Source organism: Ursus americanus, chromosome 11 (genome assembly GCF_024610735.1).
Source record: "Ursus americanus isolate L20-20 chromosome 11, mUrsAme1.1.p, whole genome shotgun sequence".
NCBI lineage: Eukaryota > Metazoa > Chordata > Mammalia > Carnivora > Ursidae > Ursus > Ursus americanus.
In genome coordinates, this window is record NC_142137.1 from 73,637,512 (window position 1) to 73,659,885 (window position 22,374).

General features: G+C 48.6%; 1 protein-coding gene across 6 annotated transcripts in view; it reads right to left on the bottom strand.

The window, feature by feature from the left end:
* Positions 1 to 22,374, bottom strand: part of RPS6KA2 (ribosomal protein S6 kinase A2) — a 332,597-nt gene that overhangs the window by 153,257 nt on the left and 156,966 nt on the right. Inside the window, exon 1 of one of the 6 annotated variants that reach the window (XM_045805457.2) lies at positions 2,834 to 3,143. The exons of the other annotated variants lie outside the window; for them this stretch is intronic. Coding sequence (XP_045661413.1) covers positions 2,834 to 2,932 — 99 coding nt within the window. The 5' untranslated portion in view covers positions 2,933 to 3,143. Of the gene's footprint in view, positions 1 to 2,833; positions 3,144 to 22,374 lie in introns of those variants that run through there. 6 annotated transcript variants of the gene reach the window in all.

A 22,374-nucleotide genomic window follows, 5' to 3' on the forward strand; every position in this document is an offset into this window, starting at 1 on the left:
AAGGTCAGCCAGGGAAAGCTGATATCTTTCTAGGGCTCATACAAAGAAGTCTAGGAAAGATACCCAATTTCCTTTTAGAAACTCCAAAAATCACTCTTGCCAGAGTCAACGATTTGGCCATCTCAGTTGGTGCAACGCCGAGACACTATAAAAATATTTAAGCTGTCATTCATAAACTGTTTCCAAATCTGATTAAGTAATTTGGCTTCTCTGTTGGTTAGAGTTTACCAAATGTTGGATTCTAGATTAAAGTTAAATTTAAAAGCAAGTATGAAAATATTAAGACTGAGTCTCTCCCTGAAGGCCATTTTAATAAAGATAACAGTGTTTTCAACTTACAGTAACTACTGTCACTTTCCTATTTATGGCACTAGAGTCTGAATTCAAAAAACAAAAATTTTCAGTCTCCATGTATATTTTACAAAATAAATTTCACAGAAACAATGAAAAAATGTTCATTTTTACAAAATGAGTAATCTTTTTCATCAGTCCAAACAGAAAATATACATCCATGCTAAGTGCTTTATATGTCCTATTACTCAACCTCGAACTATGGACAGCCCCCCCTTCCCCACTCCACAATTTTACATTTTTCTGATGAATGTTTCTTGGCCTACAATCTGCTGTGGATAAGCAAGTGGGTAAACAGGCTTCTCTGGAAAAAGATGGAAAGAGAGCTGGGCAGGAATATGGAACTTGCTGGACGGAAGCACAGGGTCGGCGGCTTATCAGATCCCCCACTAGGTGGAGGCATCATGAGGCCAGGACTTCTAGGACTTGTAGCTTCGGATCTACAATGCTGAGAAAAGGGCTGAACACATAGCAGGTTTTTAAAAAGCAACTGCAGGATGAATTAGTTGGTAAGTTTCCACCAAAATCCTCAATTTGGGTGGAAGTCCCCCTGTCAACAGAATGATAGGAAAACACGCCTACCTGAGTTTTCACAAGAGACAGGTGAATGCATTTGCAGAGAACTGAGACTTGCGTCCCAGCTGACCACCTTTCTCAGTGCTTCTATCCGGCACCCAGCATCCAGCATCCAGGTTATACGGAGTGCTCATGGATTACGTGCTGATAGATCACATTCCTCTCTAGTCAGCTGACCTTCTGCCCATCTGATCGTGTATTTATGGTTTAGAAATTTTATTTTCACATTGAAGAAACCTCATTTCTATCTCCCTCTTGGTTTCTCATTATGTTATTTTTTTGAGGCACTTCCCAGACATGGTTCTCCCTGCTGAACCCGAACACTGGAGGTGAGTACATCAAGTTGATGGAATTCCTGACCCTCTACCAGATACCCCAGCCCGGTATCTATTGCTGGTCTTCCTGCCCAGCACTGGGAGTTTGCCCACCCCTGTGCCTCCCCTTGGCAAGGACAATAAATGAAAGGAGACAAGGAGCTGTATAATAAACTTGGCGTTTTGATGAATAAAAAGTTATTGGGCATAAAGGTAAATACTGTTCTGACTTTCTGTTCTTATCAACTTTAGCTTTTTAAAAAATCCCTGAGATCCAGGAAAATGATTTATCTCACTGAATTCGTGTTTAATTTCTGTCAGTTAAGGTTTGAGGCAAGCCCTCCTCCATTATTTGATTAACAGTTGTGTTTGTTTGAAAAATACGTTCTACCCTCAGAAACCAGCCACAAAAGTCCTATCCAGTCCAACTCTGACTTAGTGATACCATAACAGAAACTTTTTATACAAGTAATTCCCTGTTGCATTCATGGCTATTCCTGAGCTTTGCTTAAATATCTGGTAATTGTAACAGCCCATGCCTGTATCGAATATCATGGCAGCCGGGACAAAGAAAACCAAGATGAAAAATGTGACATTGTTCCAATTGATTTGACTTCCTTAGAAACAAGTCAAAACCCAGGGAGGTGCCAGCCTTGTGGCAAAGGCCAGGGCAACGTCAAAGGGCAACACTAGCTGTGTGGCCAGCCCCTCCCCCAACATCACAATGTCTCTCTCTCTCTCTCTTTTTACTTAAACACGTTCCACCATTTGGTCATCTATAGATTCAACAATGTAATTTGGACACCGGGATGAAGAGAACAAGATCTGACTGCTGAAATAAACACATCAGAGAACTGTCCACAGCGATTTTGGAAACCCAAAGATGACAAGATGAGGGACAGAAAAAAAGATTATAATTTTCAGGGTCCTCTGGGTTTCAGGGCGAATCTCTATCAAACCCGGGGCTGCAGGGATATTGCGCCAGGCACTTCGCTACTGAGCACCGTTTGAGACTGGCCCGACCAGACTGAGCTGTTACCTTTTAACGTATGTATGTATATATATGGTCAATGCTACACTGATTTCAAATACACCAACATCTGCACCATACGGTAGCACTTGTGTGGCTGCGGGCCACAGAAATATAAACCCACCCCTCTACCCCCACGACCCTCAGCCGAGGGGAGAGCCGCGGAGGTTCTCTTCTTGGGACTTCGAAGATGCCACACCGAGCCGCGGTCCAGCCGCACGGACCGAAACGCCCTCCCTACCCCAGCACCTATGTGGGCACGGTGACCGCTCCGCATCCTGCGCAGACTCCGAAACAAAATTAGTTAGAAATTCCACAGGGGCAGAGTTTAATCCCCGAGGAGAACCCGAGGACCGGTCCAGTTATTGCTAAGTCCCAACAATAGCGTTCGGTTTTAGAAAAACCGGACCGGCTCTCAAATAACTTTAACTCCCTGACATGGGTCTGTGGGTATCGTGCATGTGACAATAGAAAGGGCTCGGGATGGCTCTGCGACCCGCAGCATCCTCCAGGGCGCGGCGGGGACCTGGGTACCTGCGCGCACAGAGGCGATGGCATTTACCTCGAGTCGACTTAGACTGGAGCTCTTGGAGCGCGACTTCTTGCGCAGGTACACGGAGAAGAACCTGCGTACGGTGAACTTCTTCATGCTCAGGTCCATCGCCCCGCGCTTAGCCGGGAGGAGCCGCAGGCCCGGAGGACGCGCATTCCCGGCGCATCCCAGGCGCGCGGGGTCAGGTCCGCGGGCGGGTACGCGCCGCGGGGGAGCCCGGCGCGGCGGCCATCGGCGCGGGGCGCGGGCTGCGGGCACAAAGGGCAGGCCGAGCCGGCCACCGCGGCCGGGGCTCCAGCGCTCCCTCCTCCCGCCCTCCTCCTCCTCCTCCCCCTCCTCCTCCTGCAGCCAGCGAGGACCAGCCCCAGCCTGCCCCGCCCCGCCCCGCCCTCAGCCACTACTGCCAATCAGCGCCCGCCGCCCCAGATGCTCCCTCCTCCTCCTCTTTTCCCCCTCCTCCTCCTCCTCCTCCTCTCGCGGCTGCCACTGCTGCCGCCGCTCGGCGAGGACCAGCCTCCGCCAGCTCCGCCCCGCCCTCAGCCACTACAGCCAATCAGTGGCGGCCGCCCCAGATGCTCCCTCCTCCTCCTCCTCCTCCTCCTCGTCCTCCTCCTCCTCCTTCTCTTCGCCCTCCTCCTCCTTCGGCCGCTGCTGCAGCCGCTACGGCCGCCGCCGCCCAGCGAGGACCAGCCCCAGGCAGCCCCACCCACCCCTCCCACAGTCACTACCGCCAATCAGATGCTCCCGACCCCCCCCCCCCCACTGCTGCGGCCGCCGCCGCCCCGGCGAGGACCAGCCCCGCCCCGCCCCGCCCCGCCCGCCGCCACTGCCGCCAATCAGCAAGTCCAAACCCAGGCGCTCCCTCCTCCTCCTCCATCTCCTCCTCCCCCTCCCCCCCGCCAGAGGACCAACGCCGAGCAACCCCGCCCCTGCCCCGGCCCCCTGACACTACCACCAATCAGGGCCACCGTCCCAGCGCCCCAGGCGCTCCTTCTCCTCCCCCTTCTCCTGGTGCTCCCTCCCTCCGAGGACTCCCTGCGCGCTAACCCGCCCCCGGCCCACACCCCCACCCGGCGCCCGGGGCGGCGCAAGGCTGCCGAGCCCCACCGAGGACCGCTGCGCTGCGCCCGGCGGGCGGTGCTGGGGCCCCAGCGGCTCCGGCGCCGGACCTCCGTTCTGCTCCGCTGCCCTGCAGGCTCTTTTCTAGCTTGGGGGTGTCGTGATGGTTTCTTTCCTTAAAACAGCCACATACACACGTTGGCGTAATGCTCTTCTGTGCCGAACAAAACTTTTGTTAATTAGCGAACATTTCTGGAAAATGACACAAAATCCGAGGGGCTCCGTGAGCCTTCGCAGTGCGCGTTGCACCTCTCCTCGCCCCCGCGCCGCGGCCCCGTAGCCCGGGGCGTCCGGACCTGCGGTTCCATCCGTCACTCCCCCGGGATGAACGGATCCCCACGCGGTCTGAGGAAACCTCCCTTGGCAGTGCTTGGAGAACAAAGACACATCCGTTCTCCATGACCTCCGACTCCATATATAGAAAATTATCCAAACGGATGACTTACTAGGCCCAGCACAGTGTCCTGAGGCAGGGCTCTTGGAGGCCGGCTGCTGGCTGGAGGGCTGGAGGGGATCTGCCTTAAAGGGGAACATACTTTTTTCTTTTTTTTTCTAGAAATGCTCACCAGAGGGCTATAGACAGTTCCAGATCTTTGAGCTCCGTGCAGCCTTTTCTGTTTTACTCTTGTGCAACATGCACGTGTTGAGTCAATGTTTAAGATAAGGTCAAACAATGTCAGCACACTACCACCACCCCCTGAAAAGTTCAGAAACATTCATGCATATGGTATTGCGTGACAGACACTGCTCTTTTGCCAGGTAGATTGTGAAAAATCCCAAGTGTCCTGTCATCCCCTTGGCTAAGTCGAAGGTTACATTACTACCTGTAAAGGGCTATCTTTGCTAAAGTGTGCCCCAAATACAAACTGGCAATTTCATGCTGCATCTGGGTCAGGACGTGAGGCCACGTAAGATCTCTGGGGTACGATGGATGCCACAGGCTGGGTGGTGAGTGATGATGGTCCTGCCACTCCCTTGCTTGGAGAGCTGGAGCACACCTGCAAGTTCTGTGCTCCCGCCGCGCATCTCTAAGATGCAAATATGCATGTCAAAACTGGGTCCTGCTTCCCACAAGGGTTCTGCTGGAGGGCGGCTCTCCCCACTCTGGGAAACAGCTTCTTAAGGCCTAGAGACTTCCCTTTCTCCTTGGCCAGCACTTCAGGCCTCCGGCTCTGAACAAATGCAGAGATAGGCCAGGACTCTGCCATGTAGCTCTGGCAGAGAGCAGCTGATGGGCCGTGGACATGGGGCTGGTGCAGCCCCTGGGATGAGGAAGGGGCCAGTTCTAACAAGCTTCACTGGGGGAGCGGGTGGCAGTACCGTATGCCAAATGTGCCAGCTTGGGGGCATCCAGCTGAGGACAAAAGCCTCGGGCAGGCCTAGATCAAGGCTCTGTTTTACCACAAGAGCATTTATAACCGAATTGGAAAGGAAATGTCTTATGGAGCATTCACGATCCCCCATGTTTAAGTGCAACCAAACTGTTCTATTGAACTTGGATGTCTCGAAAGAGAAAAAAAAAGCTTTCATATTTTCAACTGTAGAAATAATTTCATTACTAGAATATTTCTGCTTGCCTTTATCTTTAACCTGGTAAAGTACGTCTCATAATCTCTAAAGATCGTTTACCACCACTTCCTGTGCTAATACAATGCATACTTCCAGACCACCAACTCTGCAGTAGGTATCAGGGCCCACTTTCACCTGGGCCTAAATGACCCTCCCAAATACTGGGGGGGAACGGTAAGCTTAACAAAGTCTCGTGCCCTGATGGTGGGGAGGGGAGGGGAGGCTTGGAGAGAAGACCAAGCTCAGCAGCCCCCTAATGACCTTGAGTTTTTCTCTGCTTTGACCATGGGAAGCCTGTGTTCTGTGCCACTGCCAGTAAGCAAGTGCTGACCACGTGCACTGTCCTCGGCCCCACGAATGGTCATGGACACCTCCTGGGGCCTGGTGCTGTGCTCAGCCCTAGGGATACAGAGATGAGTGTGGACAGCTCCTGACCTGTCGAAGTTCGCCGTCCCATGAGGACAAGGTGAACGGGCAAACACAATGCAGTTTCTATGCAATGCGAAAGAAACGTGTAAGGAAATGCTAACGTGGACAAAGACAAATGAGAAGTCGGTCCTAACTGGAGGAGGAGGCACTTGGGGTGAACCCTGGGGATAAGGAGCCATTTTTCCTGGGCAAACAGATGAGGTGGGCCCCAACTTGTACAAGAACAGGTCATTGAGAATTTAGAGCAAAGGGGGTTTCATGATTGATTAATGGAAATTAAAGTTCTACCAAGTCCCCAGGACACCTGAGGCATACGATTTCAGAATTTCAGAAACAATAACTAAGGTGTGGTCCTCCCTGGAATTCCCCCTTCTTTAAGCACAGAACACGCCCTGGACAGGAAGGAGAGGGAGGCTTCTGGAAGGAAGGTAACTTTGGCAAAATCCGTACTGTCATACCCTTCCTCGCCCTCCACCCGAAGGACGGGGTCGGGGGATGCCACCGCCTTTGCTTCAAGCCCCACCACAAGAGCTTGATTTGCTGGGGGCGCAGCAGCTCAGGTCTGAGTTCCAGAGAGCAGGGATGGTCACTGCTGCGGGGAGGCTCAGGAGGGGCTCTTCACTGAATGGACCTGTATTCACAGAGCTTGCAGGAGGAAGGGTGCAAGGTTTCTTACAGATCAGGTGTGGCCATGTGATGAAGGGGCACGTCTGGGGGTCTCTGAGATGCTGTCTGGAGCAGAAGCATGCAGCACCAGGCCTGGGGCTGAGGGAGGAATTCCAGGAACTTCCAGATCCGGAAGCCTCTGTCCTGTAAGTACGTGCAGGCTGGGGCGGGGGGGGGGGGGTCTCCAGCTGCAGTAACCCCAGAAGAAAAGACAGCTCTCCATGAGAGAAACGGTCAGAGGGAGGCCACCTGTGTGCAGACCAGTCCCAGTGAGTCTGTTCTCTCCCTGTATCTCTTCCCATCCCGCGCTGAGCCTGGCAGTGACACAGCAGCCTCCCGGCCTGACACAACCTCAAGCTGGGCAAAGAGACCATGAGTCTGGTCAGTCCGTAGGGCTGGAAATACTAATTTCTTAATCAAATATTTAAAACTGAAAGCAAACATGATTGTCTGTTATTCAGGCGTGGGAAGAAAAAGCTATGCAAATTGACAGGGTCCCCAGTCATTCACTCTGATAAGTACTGAAAGGTGTGCTTTGATCCCATTACAAGCCGCGTTTGGTCAACAAACCTGTTACAAGCCAAGAATGCTGCCCAGGTTCCGTTTACAGCACCGAGGGCCTCAGGGGACAAAGTCACCCGCCCAGTGCGGGGTCTCACAGGACTGCACCCCCCATGCGAGATGGACGGAAATCACCCCCCTTGCAGACCAGGGCCCGTGATTGAGCACTAGCAGTAACAAGAGAGGACCGGGGGAGCGAGAGTGACCCCTGACCATCTGTGCACACAGCCCCTCCGTACACAGGCCTGTGGCCCTCACGCACCCCCTGTGTCATCTGAAAACAGCAGCAAAAGCTCCAGTGGTCTTGACTACTTCTTACCCAAGGTGCCCGGTGGAAACACGCAGCTATGCTCTCTTAGAGAAATCTACATTACACCCAGGCTTCAGAGAACTCCCCCAGATGGAGTTCCAGGGAGCGCGAGCTCACGGTCACCGCACACTCGACTCACAGGGTGCTGGGCGCCGGCAAGCCAGACGTGAACTCTGCCTACCGGGTTTATCAGATGTAGAACGTAAAATGATAGAGGAATGAACAAGATACTCCTGGAAATGTACCCGTGTGGTGCTGGGCGGGTGTGCGAGCATCAGAGAGCAGACCGGCCGAGCAGGGAGCCGGCTGTGTGCGGTGCTACCAGGGGCTGCTCCGTGGGACACATGGCGGATGTGAAATACCCGAATTCTATCCACTGTCCCGACTGTGACTTGACCTTTCCTGAAACTCTGAGCCGCTAGAACAGGGTTCTCAAGTGGGGCTGACCACACATGTCTCCAGGGGGACACTTGGCAATGCCTGGAGACATGTGTGGTTGTCACAGCTGGGGGTGGGTGGGAGGGATGCTATGGGGGCAGAAGCTGGGGTGCTGATGAGCACCCCCAGTGCACAGGACAGCCCTCCGTGTCCAAAATGCCCACGGCCGCGTCTGAGAACCAGTGTGCACTCAGCGGCCGGGGGCGGGGGGCAGGAGAGGGAACCTGTTTTCCTTCCTCACAAGGTTGTCACCTACAAATGGGGCCTTTCTGTGCAGTTAAAGCAAAATGTGGACGTGCTCTGCAAACTGTAAACTGCTCACCAAAGTTGTTGTTTGCTAAAATTCTAGAGTTTCACACAGAAAGTGACACGACTGGGAGAGGAGTAGACCCCCAATTCTAGCATTTTTATCTGAAAGCTCCCTGTTAAACTCTATTGTCCTCTGTGGGGGCAACCGTTTATCCCACGGCCCACACTGGGAGGCAAGAACTACATTCACTTCTGGTGCTTCTTTATTTTGGAAGTCTAACGATGCACAGACTTGTTGGTGAGACTTTCTCAGTATTTTTCACGTCTCCCCTTCTATCCAGCCCTGCTCTCAGGGACGTGGTTTGGGCCCCCATCAGTTCCCGCCAGAATACGGTAATTTCCGACTAGATGCCATCCCTTACAACCCACCTGCAGTCCTGCTACTTAAACGATCTTTCTTTTTTTTTTTTTTTTAAGATTTTATTTATTTATTTGACACAGAGAGAGAGACAGCCAGCGAGAGAGGGAACACAAGCAGGGGGAGTGGGAGAGGAAGAAGCAGGCTCCCAGCAGAGGAGCCTGATGTGGGACTCAATCCCAGAATGCCAGGATCATGCCCTGAGCTGAAGGCAGACGCTTAACGACTGCGCCACCCAGGCGCCCCTAAACGATCTTTCTAGAAGCACACGGGGTCAAGTTACCCCCATGCACCAGGTGCCCCGTCGTCCAGGAGAAGCACAAACTGCAGAGCGGAGCAGCTGTGCCATTCTTGGTCACCGCTCCCTCTCCTCACCATCGCCCTCCTTCCTGCCCCAGAAAGGCTGGGCCACGCTGACACGCTGTGTGCAGATGGGCTTCCCGGGTCCACGACACTGTGGGTGCTGTGGTCACTGCCCGGGATGCCCTGGCTGTACCGCTCTCCCACTTCTCGGTGCAGGGCCGTGTCGCTCCTGAGAAGCCTACCAAGTCCCTCCATGCTGCGGGCTGTGGGAGGGTGTCTTCCCCGGGCTCCCCGTTTTACTCACAGTGCCAGATGATGATTTAGATTCTCTGGCTGCCTCTCCCACCAATGAGGAAACACTCCGGACAGCCACCGTCTGCAACCCTTCCTACGTTTGTTTAAAGGGGTTTTATGGTGACTGCTTGCAGAGATCTGCTGGTTATCAAGAGCTGGGCTCTTTTTCCAGTTTCATCTGTATAACACACTTACAAAATCCGCAGAATGGACACATGAGTCCCATCTTACGAGGCTCAAGGAGCTGAACCCACTGCCTAAACTTACACAAGATGAAAGGGTCCAAACAAGATCTGCCCATCTGCGAGTGCACAGCAACGGGTCCAGAATTTTACTAGGTGTGTATCAGAAGAAATCAAAGAAGGGAGTGGCAACCAAGAGGGTGACAGGGTAAGATCCTCATTTCCCTAGACAACTACACTTGGTCAAGAAATGCCATGAGGACAACATCCTGTGGACAGAGTGTCTCAGACAAAAGTCTGGGCGGTGGCCTCCACGGGCCTCCTCGTGGCTTCGGGGACAGACGCTGGGAGTGTCTTTGGTGCAGAATGGCTAGGTTTTCTTGTTAAAGGTCAGTTTACTCACAAGATAACACAGAGACACCAAAGGGAGGCTCGTTACATGAAACAGCATTGAGAGCCAAGGGACGCTAGTGTGTAGTTAAGAGAAGAACTCTGAAAACATTTCATGTAGAGGCGGAAATGTGCTTGGTCTTTTCTACTCATCAGTAGGGTAGGGGCAAAAGGACCATGTTTTATTGGGAGGTGACAGCATCTGCAGAACCTCTGGGTTTGACCCTACTAGTGTTCCCATGTTGTTTGTTATGGGTTGAATTGTGTCCCTTTCTAAAAAGATACGTTGACGTCCTGACCTGCAGCCCCTAGAATGTGACCTTATTTGAAAACAGGGTTGTTGTCAATGTCATTAGTTAAGATGAGGGCATACGAGAGTAGGGTGGGCTCTAATCCATCGTGACTGGTGTCCTCATAAGAAGGCCATGTGACAACAGAAGCAGAAATCAGAGCGGTGTGGCCACCAGTCCAGGTGCGTCACAGCTGACACCGCACATAGAAGAGGTGAGGAGGAAGCTCCCTACGTGTGTCAGGGGGCATGGCCCTCGGCACCGCGATCTCAGACTTCTGGCTTCTGGAAGTATGAGACAACACACACACACTGTTTCCAGCCAGCCGTCTGCTCTGCGGCCCAAGGAGACGCACACACACGCCTCTGGTTCCACGGCTGATACAGTGAGCCCCCGTGACGAAGACGGCCAGTGGACAAGTTCCTAGTGGACGGGGCACTTGGTCTGACGGTATGGGAGCAGACCTGATTGTGAGCAGAGACACAGGGGCTTTTCCTCGTCAGTCCGAGCCTACACATAAATTACGGTTGAACGTTAAGAGGAAGGGAGTCAGCAGGAAAGAGGAAACAGGTGAAAACTATAGCAGGAAGGGTTTCTGTAACTTAAAAAGGAAAATAAAGTCCTCAAAATAGAAATGTCTCTCAAGACCTGCAATGGGTACAAAGGAGAATGTACAGTCTCTGCCGGTTTTTCTTAGCAAAAAATATTCATCTTTTAAACAATATTTCATAGACATCTATAGCACTCCAAATACTGAATACCCGTATTCGAGATGGGAACTAGATGAACATATAAAAGGAATTCTCAGAGACACTAGCAGCAGCAGGGTTTAATCCCCGGGACACGGTGCCTGTGGTGCGTCCTCCTCAGCAGAGAACTGGAGGAGGAGGCTGGCGGGTGCCATTCTTGGTCATGTGACGGATGACATATGCAGAGGAGCCTTCCTGAGACACATAAGAATGCTGGCCAGAACCAGAAGAAAACCCTCTTTAAACCATGGCCAATCCAATAGTAAGTAGGGGAACATAAATGTACGCAAAAACTAGGATAAGAAGATATCCCCTACGAAGAAGCGATGTTTGTCCTGGAGTCTGATGTCAATCCCTGTAATCCAGACCTGAATTTCAGCAGGGTCTGGAGAATGGGACCTGGAGAGAGCCTGGGGCAGTGCAGGGTGGGAGGTCAGGTCAGAGGCACTCTGCTGAAAATCGTGGTCCCCACAGAGCAGACTGTAGGGGGAGAGCAGGGAGAGCCTCACTCTGGGAGGAGACTTGCTTATTCAGGTGTGAGCTCTGGAAATGGCTAAGGACAGGGTTTCTCCTGTCAGCCTCCTGCAGCTCATGGTTAGGCCAGTTCCAGGCCAAAATTCACACTAGCAGCCTGAGAAACTCTAAGCCAAACGTTTACTTTTGAATGGTCTCAGACTGCAGCATCCCGAGGACCAGGCAGGAGCAAATATAAGTACTCTGGAGGAACTATTTTAAACATGCCTCAAAGCTTAAACAGAGAACATTCTAAGGAACATGACTTGCAGTCATAAATTGCTACATACACGAGGAAATAGCCACCATGAGCAAGAGTCAGAAGAATCAGACCTGCGAAGATGGAGAGGTTGAAATTTTTGTATAAATAGTATAAAATACGTTTAACATGTCTAAAACACAAAAAGAAAGATGGAAAGCATTACAAGGAAACTGGAGATTACAAAAGATCAAGCAGATTTGTTAATGTAAGTAGAACTTCAAAAATTAAACTACAATGATTTAAATTTAAAACTCAATAGATAGGGGAACCTGGGTGGCTCAGCAGGTTGGGCGTCTGCCATCGTCTTGGGTCATGGTCTCAGGGTCCTGGGATTGAGCCCCATGTTGGGCTACCTGCTCGGTGGGGAGCTGCTTCTCCCTCTGCCCTCACCCCACTCATTCTCTCTCTCACTCTCTCTGCCTCTCTCAAATAAATAAATAAAATCTTTAAAAAAAAAAAACTCAATAAAGAGCAGTTTAGACAAAGCCCAAGAAATAGTTAGTAAAGGAGAAGTTAGATCTGATGACAACTGACAGAGTGCAAACAGGAAAGTCAAAAAGACAAGAAATATGAAAGCCAGCATAAGAGAAGTGGAAGACAGGGGGAGAAAAATCCAGTGTGCCTGATTCTTACACTGAGAGAAAGACAAACAGACACTCACTATTCAAGGAGGTGAGCCAATGGCTGAGAATTTTTCAGAGTTGATAAAATACACCAGTCTTCATATTTATGAAGCCCCCCCCCCAAGTCCCAAAGAGGATTAAATAAAAAGAAATCCACACCTAAATACATATTAAAACTGCAGAATGCTTCTTCCAAGCAACCAGAAGAAAAGACAGGTTTTCCACAAATGAATGTTAATTAGAATGTCACAGACATCTCAATGGCACCACTGGAAGGCACCGAAGGGTAGGGTAATAAGCAAACACTGCTAGGGGGAAACAGTAATAACTTCAGAGTCTCTACCTTGCAAAATATCTTTCAAGAATAAGGGCAAGATAAAGACACTTCCAGATCAACAACCTGAGAAATTTGACTGACAATGACACTTATGGGTAAAGCTAAACACTTATGAATTGCATTAAAAAAAAAAAGTCAAAGTTTTGCACAATTTGTGGGCTTACATCAAGTTAGAAATGAAATCTTGATTTAAAAAGCATATACAGCAGGATGGTAATTAGAGTTAACATCTAATGACTTGCTGAGAGTTCAGCCACCATGGGCTCTGAGTGTCTCTGCATTCTCTATTCATTCTTGCTGAGTATGTGAAAACATAAGGCACTGCCCACTCCTAACCCGGCCATCTCTCAGGATTGTTTTGGCAGCAAGCATCCTTGAGGGATGAAGTAATGTTTCTCTCCAAGACAAAGAGCAGGCTTGCTACCACTTGTTATAAAATACCAGGTCCCCCAAGCTCAGTGTTTCTCACCAGGGATGCAGTTTTACTGTGAGCATGGTAACCAACTGCCCCCCATGCCGATGCCCACTTGGAACTTGGGGGCAAAGGAAACGGATGCCAAAATGGTATTCATGCCGCTTTCTATTCTTTGCACAATAAAGTCCCTTCTTTCTGATCCCTGAAGCTTATGCGTTCTTCCACAAAACAGTACCAGGCTAATTGGTTTGTAAGTAAGGCAAAATAAAACTAAACCATACACAAACTAAAAAGGTAGAAATAAATTTAAAAAAATATAAAAAATTACAATCAATGTTAAAGGGCTAAACTCTCCAGTTAAAATACAAGGAGTGTTAAAGTGGTTTAAAATAAATTTAGTTGGTGTGCCTGGGTAGCTCAGTGGGCTGGCATCCAACCCTTGTTTTGGCTCAGGTTATGATCTCAAGGTCGTGACATAGAGCCCCACGACAGGTTCTGTGCTTGGTGGGGAGACTGCTTGAGATTCTCTCCATCTCTCTCTGCCCCCTCCCCATTTGCACACTCTCTCTATAAATAAATAAATAAATAAATAAATAAATAAATAAATAAATGTTTAAAAAATAAAACAAGTTTAGTTATAGAGACATGTCTGAAACAAGAGACACAAAGTTTCAAATGAAAGAATGACAAAAGATATATCATACAAATTCTACTTAAAAGAGTGCTGATAAAGTAACATTAATGCATACAAATTACACAACGAGCATTTGAAGATACAATACCACTATATATTGAAGAAAGTTTCAATTCACTGGGAAGGTTCAATAATTCTAAACTTGGATGCACCAAATAATACACTTTCAAAATATACTAATCAAAAATTGATAGAAACAAGAGGAGAAATTGACAAATCCATTATCATGAGGGGAACTTTTTAAAATATCTCTCAATAAATGATAAATCAAGCAGAAAAACAAAATTAAGTATTTAAATAATACATTTGGAAAAGCTGACAGAAGGAACATATATAGTACTCGATATCCAACCATGTTATGCATTCTCTCCAAGTACACATGGAATGTGTACAAAAATTGGCCATATTGTAATCTGGGCCACAAAGCACACAGATGAGTAAATTATCTAAAAAATAGTCACACAGTTGTTACCATATAGATTGATTTTTCTTACTACGCCATACAGATCACTTTTACTTTATCACTTAAACAATCCTATATGATTGGAAATTTTAAAAAATAAAATCTTAATAGCTTAAATAATTTGTATAATATTGCATAATATTGTATTGTAATGTATATGTATTATTATACAAATTATAGTGAAGATAGGAGGTTATTTAGATTTGATAGATTTAAAGAAATACTGCTTTTCAATCTCCGTGGGATGGTATTAAGTTAAAATTTAGAGTAATGTCTATAACATCAAATGGCTCTATTAGAAAGAAGTCTAAAAATTAATATAAAAGTTAAAGAATTAGGGGGGAAATCCCCAGGAGAATAAACCCAAAGAAAGTAGACATAAGAAAATAATAAAATTAAGAATCAAAATTAATGAGAGAAAAAACCCAAGATACAATAAAGAAGACATAAATTCAAAAGTGTATTTTGAAAAACTGAATAAGTGATACATTTTGGTAAGAATTATCAATTAAAAAGGAGACGGCACAAATAAATACTTAGGAATGGAAAGGGACGTTGGTACAGGGACAGCAGAGATGAAGGGGATCATCAGAGTCGATCATAAACAACTTCAGGGCCATAGATTTGAAGACATGGGTGAGATGGACAAATCCTAGGAAAACATAACTTGAGAAAAGTGACTCAAGGAAAAAGAAATATCTTACAGGTTTCAGAATTAGTTAACAAATTGAGCCAGCAGGTAATAATCTTTCCACGAAGAAAAAATACCAGTCCCGGGAAGTTTTATAGGTGAGTTCCACCACCTCTTCACCCATCCATCTATCTCTAAACATAATTACAACCTTGGGAACTCTTTTCCAGAAACCACAGAATGAGAGAACCCTCTAGTGCATTAAACGGGCCAGCGAAACTCTGATGTCAAAGCAGGTGGGAACAGCTCACGGGGGTTCACACTCGCGAGAAAATACATATTCTAAAGCAAAACGTCAGCCACTTGAAGTTAACAACATATAAGAAGGGCAATTTCTCATGAGAAAGAATAAAATTTGGAGAGAGAAACTATTACTCATAGATTATGTTTGGTTATACGAAAAAATCTACAAAAATCTTGGACAAATTATTCAAATTAAGGGAATTCAGTAAAGTCGCTGCCAATACAATCAATGAGGAAAACTTACTGTATTTTTATGCATCAGCAAAATTTAGAAAATGCAGTTTTAGAACAATACTATTTAAAATACAACTACAATAATTTTATTTATTTATTTATTCATTTATTTTAAAGATTTTATTTATTTATTTGACAGAGATAGACACAGCCAGCGAGAGAGGGAACACAAGCAGGGGGAGTGGGAGAGGAAGAAGCAGGCTCCTAGCGCAGAAGCCTGATGTGGGGCTCGATCCCAGAACTCTGGGATCATGCCCCAAGCCGAAGGCAGACACTTAATGACTGAGCCACCCAGGCGCCCCCAACTACAATAATTTTAAATCATCAGCAAATATTTAATTATAAAACTATTGAATAATATAAAGGACACTTTTAGAAAATGGAGAGACAACCAATGCTTAAGGGAAAAAAATACAAAGATAAAAGTACCCTCAAAATTCTCAGAAAGTAAATTTTCTCCAAGTTGAGTAATAATTTAATTTGATTCCAAAGAGAATCCTAGGATTATTTGGTATAACTTGACAAACTAACTCTACCAGTTTCATGGGAGAACAAAAGGTCAAGAATAAGCAACACAGCTTTGAAGAATAACAAGTCGAGAGGGGCTCTCCCGACCGGAGGTCAAGGTTGAGCACAAGGCCTTCAGCTGGTGATTAATCACTTACCCGAAGGCCTGGCAGTGAGGCCGCGGGGCAGCAGGAAACGGAACAGAACACGTGGTCCCGTGTACGGGAGCTGATGCTGGCAGAGGCTTCATGAAACACTCCTCACGTTTTGACATCAGTCTCAGACCTATTTCCAGATCCACGTTTAGGCCACCCTCCTTGCCTACAAACCCAAGCAGGGCTGCTGGTGTCCAGCCAGCTGGACAGAACGGACCTCCTCCTTCAGCTCCTCACTGCCTCAGGCCATGATACACCTGCTCACCCCGCCTGGAGCAGTCCCCAGTCTCCTTCACCGAGATTAGAATTCTCCTCCAATACCAGCTCTCCAGGGATGCTTTCCACGAACCCCAAGATCCGTCAGGCCCCCAGGCAGACGCTCTGAAGGTAAGAGTAATCACTTAGAGGGGAACACTGGGGTCTCTGTGTGGCCATTTGATCAGTGCTTTTATTCTACTGGACTAGAGACTCTGTGAGGGCAGAGCTGTGTCTGTCTTGCGAACCACTCCACACAGTGCCCGCTGCGGCGGCTGGTACGTCCAAGACGAGCACTTGCTGAGTGGATGGATGAGTGGCCGCAGACAGCACGGCTGCCTTCCCACACAACGTGCTTTGTGGTGCAGGACAGAGTGTAGATGAAGACTGACTTATAAAGACCTGTCCCCTCGTCCCCGTCCCTCCCTCGTCCTCTCAGCCAGACTGGACATCACCTTGGCTCACTGAGGGAGGGGCCAAGTCAGTAACCAGAAATCGTATTTTTAGGAATGGAAGGACATACGGCATACGCTATTTAAAACAAGAATTCTTTACAGGGAACAGATGTTAGATTCACAATGCTACATCCTGAAGTCCAGGGCCGGACGGCCACAGTGCCTCATTCTCTGAGCCCGCTCCGCAGCCCACGACATCACGGCTGCCGTGGTTCTCGTGCTCGTGCTTCCTTCCCGGGAAGCTTGGCTGGAGCGTCCGGCGGACTCGCAGGAAGCCTGAGACTCCAGCCCCCCCCCCCACCATGTGTCAGGGAAGCGCGGCTTCAGCGAGATCCCTGTCCTCTCAGGGATCATCAGGCTTAGCTTGTGAACATGAAAGTACATTGCAAACACATTTGCCTTTGGAAATACTTTAAGTCACGGACTAAAAATACAAAAAACCAAGAACAAGTTACGGTCTGGGAATCTGTCACATTTGTATAGTACTGATACGACAGGTGTTGTGGTTCCTGTCCCCCCAAAAATACATACTGAAGTCCAGACACCCAAACCTGAATATGACCTGATTTTGAAATACTCTTTGCAAATGCAATCAGATTAAGATGAGGTTGGGGTGCCTGGGTGGCGCAGTCGTTGAGCATCTGCCTTCTGCCTTCGGCTCAGGGCGTGATCCCAGTGCTCTGGGATTGAGCCCCACATCAGGCTCCTCCGCTAGGAGCCTGCTTCTTCCTCTCCCACTCCCCCTGCTGGTGTTCCCTCTCTCGCTGGCTGTCTCTCTCTCTCTCTGTCAAATAAATAAATAAAATCTTTAAAAAATACATTAAAAAGATTAAGATGGGGTTGTAACTAGATTCGGGTGGGCCCTAAACCCAACATGTCTGCCATCTTTGTAAGAAGCGGTGCGCCCCAAGAAGCCAGAGGCAGACCGGCGCGAGGCATCCCCGTCCACACAGCAGGGACACCAAGGATCGCCCGCAGCACCAGAAGCTGGAGAGGCCTGGGACAGGCTCTGCCCTCATGATACCCTGCCCTGCAGATGCCTTGATGTTGGAGTTGGGGCAGGAGCAGGGTGTGGTGAGAGCCAGGGGTGGGGGCGGGGCTCACAGGGTAACTTCTTTGGGGTGAGCACTGGTGCGAGAAGTCCTTGTCCGTGTCCCAGGAGATCCTGCCTACGGGGAGGCCCAGTGTGGTGCCGGTGAACCCAGGATGCACACTGGGGGCGAGGTAGGGGCTCTTCCTCCGTGCAACACAACGTCCAGAATAAAATCAGACCCCACCGCTGACTGGGTTTTCCTCCTACCTGGCGGGGGTGTCGAGATTGATGCCTGAGCGCCATGGTGCCGAATTGGAGTCTGTTTCAGTAAGGAAACGTGGCGAGAGGTGTGGGTGGAGCCACGTGCCTCTGGATGACCCCAGGACAGGCTCCAGGGTGAGGTGAGGGCTCCGAGGGTGCTGAGCACAGATGGGTCTATGTTTTTACACATAGCGGATGGTGGCTCCGATGTGTACGACACACAGCGGATCACTCCACACGGCCATTTGGAAATGTTTTCAGAAGTCAAGGATGATTAAGCCCCTCTTTGTCTACAGATTCATTGATTGTCCATACTTTTTACGATAAAGATCAAGTCCCTTGGATGACCTCCCCCCCGCCCCAGGGTCTCCAATGCCTCTTCAACATCTTTCTGGTCTACCCACAAACAGAAGCCCTTCACTACAGCTGTCCTGCCTTATTCTATCCATACACAGTGGTTTGGTTTTGTTTTTTTAAAAAAACAGCTCCTTGATTTAGCCAATTTCCTTTAAAGTTTCATTTAAGGGTCATCTTCTCTGGGAAATTTTTTTTATAGCATAAGGTACATGCCTCATCACACACTCCACGACTACCCTAATTGTCCGCTTGCATTCATGTGACTGGACAGAGAGCCAGTTGAGAGTAGAAGCTGTCTCATTCAACAAGGAGGCAACTGGTGTGGGAGAGATGCTTAAATAATGTGTCTTGATAGAACGAACGAGTGAATTCACGTATTCATGAACCAAGGTGAGCAGGGACTCACCATCTGAGTATCTTCATCGATCACCTTTCGCAGTTAACTTGTAAGTATTACAAGTTCCAACAGTCCTGAATAGCTCAAATTTTGTAATTCCAATTGCCTGCTGGGTGGCCTTTATGAATGTCACTGCAGGCTGGATTTCCTCCAGCACCTGCATCCCATCCAGAGGTCCTCACCTTGGTAATGGCCCCATACTGTGTTTCCTCGTCACTTAGCCCTCAGACCCGGATGCGGGTGCCTGCGCTAGAAACATCATTCCCCTTCCCTCTTTACCACCTCTTGGGCATTCCACTGACTGTCAGGTCCTGTAGAATTCACCTGTGCCACACCTCCCAGATCCCCTTTCCCTGAACTACTTCTCCCGCTAGGTCTCAGCTCTCCCGGTGAGCTCCTTCCTTCAACCTGACTCGCACCCAGTCAACACACCACAGTAGACCGGCGCCCCCACCTGTGCTACCCAGTGCTAACCTGGCTATATTCCACCTGCCATTTGCAATGTTGTTTGTGGCACGCATGTGCACACACACACACGATTACTCAGCCATGAAAAAGAATGAGATCGAGCCATTCGCAACAACATGGATGGACCTAGAGGGTATTACACTAAGTGAAATAAGACAGAGAAAGAGAAATACCTTATGATTTCACTTAAGGTGGGATCTAAAAAACAAAACAAACGGAAAAATAAAAAGACACATAAATACAGATAACAAACTGATGTTTGCCAGAGGGGTGGAGGGATGGGCAAAATGGGTGGGGGGAGTGGGAGACACAGGCTTCGGTTATAGCATGAGTAGGTCATGGGGATGAAAGGCACAGCCTGGGGAATACAGTCACTGATACCGTAACAGGGTTGTGTGGTTGTGTGGTGACAGATGATAGCTACGCTTGCGGTGAGCACAGACTTGTGGAATCACTATGTTGTGCACCTGTAACTAATGTAACATCATGTGTCAACTATACTTCAGTAAAACAACACCCACCATTAGTCCCCGGCTGCCCTCGGGCTTCAGCTCCCACCACCCCTGGCCTCTGCTCCAGTCTCCAAGCCAGCTGGACCGGCACATCTATATGCCACGAGGAAGATTCCCTCAACATCATGTCACTTGTTTCGCTGGGAATTACAAACATGCACAACTTACTCACACCCCGCGCTGCTGACAGAGTCCCTTTCTCCCCTGAGGGAATGAGATGAGGCTTCCCCAGGATTCTATTTTGGGGTCTCTGCAGGAAATCTTTTATCACCACGTTCTTACTCATAGCCACTAAAACGATACAGCATCCAACTTGCATCAGGAACAAGGGGGTGGATAAGAGGGGTATTCCCAGCTCCCTGGCGGCATGGAAGGGGCCCAGAAAGGATGGCTTCTTTTTAGGCCTGGGTCCTACATTCACCATAGCTGGCCTCACACAAAGGCCAGGGGCATCATAAGCCTATGGCGTTGTGTGCAAAGGTAAACTGAGTTAGGCAGGTGCACACAGGTCGCATTCTATGGGTTCAAGAAAGCTCAGTGTTTGGCTTCAAGCTTACCCAATCCCCCCATCCTCCTACCCTGATCTTCCAACCAAAGTTCTGAGTGATTTGGACTTTCAGAGCAATTTGCAGAAAGGTGTCTCCCAGGACCATAGACAACACTGCAGGACACATCTGTGTCTGGGCAGCGTAGTGAGATTTGAGATGGGTGCATAGAGCTCGTGAGACTTGGGTTGGCTCAGGTCTGATACCTGGACAGGCCATTTTGATTTGTTTTGTTTTTAGCATCTAAAATCCTGGCCCATGGACAGCTCCATGCAGAAGTCCCCTGCCTGCTGGGGCATGCACCTGATGCAACCACGTTTCATACCCTCCCTCATCCAGCTCATTTTATAGCCACAGGCACCATCTACCCAAAAATGTCAGCACAGGACACGTCACCAGCTAAGTGAGGACCACAATTCAGATCAGAACTGAGATCTCTTGGTTGAACATTGGTACTTTCTCTACTTTATCTCATGGTCACACCTTAATTTTTTTTTCTTTTTCTTTGATGAAAAGCAGAATATATCTTCCACTTCCAACTGATGTAACCATTTGTACAACTCAGCAAGTACAGGAAAGTGTTGTATCATGTGGGTAGCAGTTCAAAGATTTTTTAAACCAGATTATGCAATTATCCCAATGCACAGCGTTATGTAAGTGTACCTGAAAAACAGGTTATTACCAGCAATAAAACTAGAAACTTGCAGCTGACTCACTTCTTACGTATTTCCGAACTTTGTAAAGCATTGTAATATCCACTAGGCTGTTTTCTTGCTTAGCTGAACACTGTGTCAACGGTAGACAATTCTTCACAGAAGGACAAAGGAAACCCGAGGGAAGCTAGGGATGCTTTCATCTTAAGAAGGGGAGAGAAGAATTTCCTCGAGGCACTTCATGCTGTCACTTTGAAACACTGGTGATAACGATCAAATATTACAGCACCAGTGACTAAGCTCACTCAGAGGCTGTGCAGGTGACAACCACCTTTACGCAGGGTTCTTAACACGGCAAGTCTGACTAGCGGGCTAACGATGACAATGACATTTACGTGCCGATGTGTGGCTTACGGGGAGTGCATGCAACACGCTGCTAGCTGACTCTTGGGGTTAACACATCCTCAGAGCTCTTCCCTGGGTCCATCCTGAAATACAGCTTCCGTGGAAGCAGTGTGTCTACTGTAGCTCGTGGTTATATGGGTGCCCCCCCCCCCACGACTGACCCAGACCACTCCGCGCTGCCCTGACGGCTGATGACCAACGGTGAATGCAGTCAGGACTCAGGGGCACGAGGCCCACCCTGTCCACGCGGGCTCCCGTTACTGCTGTGCTCCTGAGAGCCCCCTGTCCTTTCCTGCTGTTGGGTTTTCAAAACCACTGAATGCCAAACAAATGTAAGAATGTTAAAGAATGTTAAAGAGAAACTCGGCAAAAGTGCTGTTCTGGGAACACCTCCACTCTGTGGAGAGGAGGAGTCAGAGGGCTGGGGCTTTGGGGGGTCTCAGAAGGAAGACCCCTCAGATCACGTGGCAAAGGCCATTCTGGGATAGGAGATCCTCTCGTTTCTCTTTGCTATTAAAAAAAAAATCGGGGCGCCTGGGTGGCTCAGTCGTTAAGCGTCTGCCTTCAGCTCAGGGCGTGATCCTGGCGTCTGGGATCGAGCCCCACATCAGGCTGGGAGCCTGCTTTTTCCTCTCCCACTCCCCCTGCGTGTGTTCCCTCTCTCGCTGGCTGTCTCTCTCTCCATCAAATAAATAAATAAAATCTTAAAAAAAAAAATCTCACCAGTAATTTATTTCCATGTGCATTTTCATTCTGATTTTCTTTCTCACTTGCAACATGTTATTCAGTATCTTAAACTTTTCTTGGGATAGTTACACCATGTGGTTTTACCCAATAGACAGTTGAAAACACATAGTCTTCAACAGAAAAAAAAGGAGTCCGCTGTCCTGCTTTGCCTCCCTTGCACAGCTGGATCATTCTCACGGTGTTCCCGCTGAGGAACCGAGCAGAAGGCACACGGGCATCACTTTCATGGGACTCAACCTTGCATCTGGCACCATTTCTTGACATCACCAAGTTCTTTTCTGTTTTGCTCACAACAAGCTTTTTTATAACGTGGAGAGAACTCACGCCTGGCAGAGGGCAAGATGCTACATCATACCTC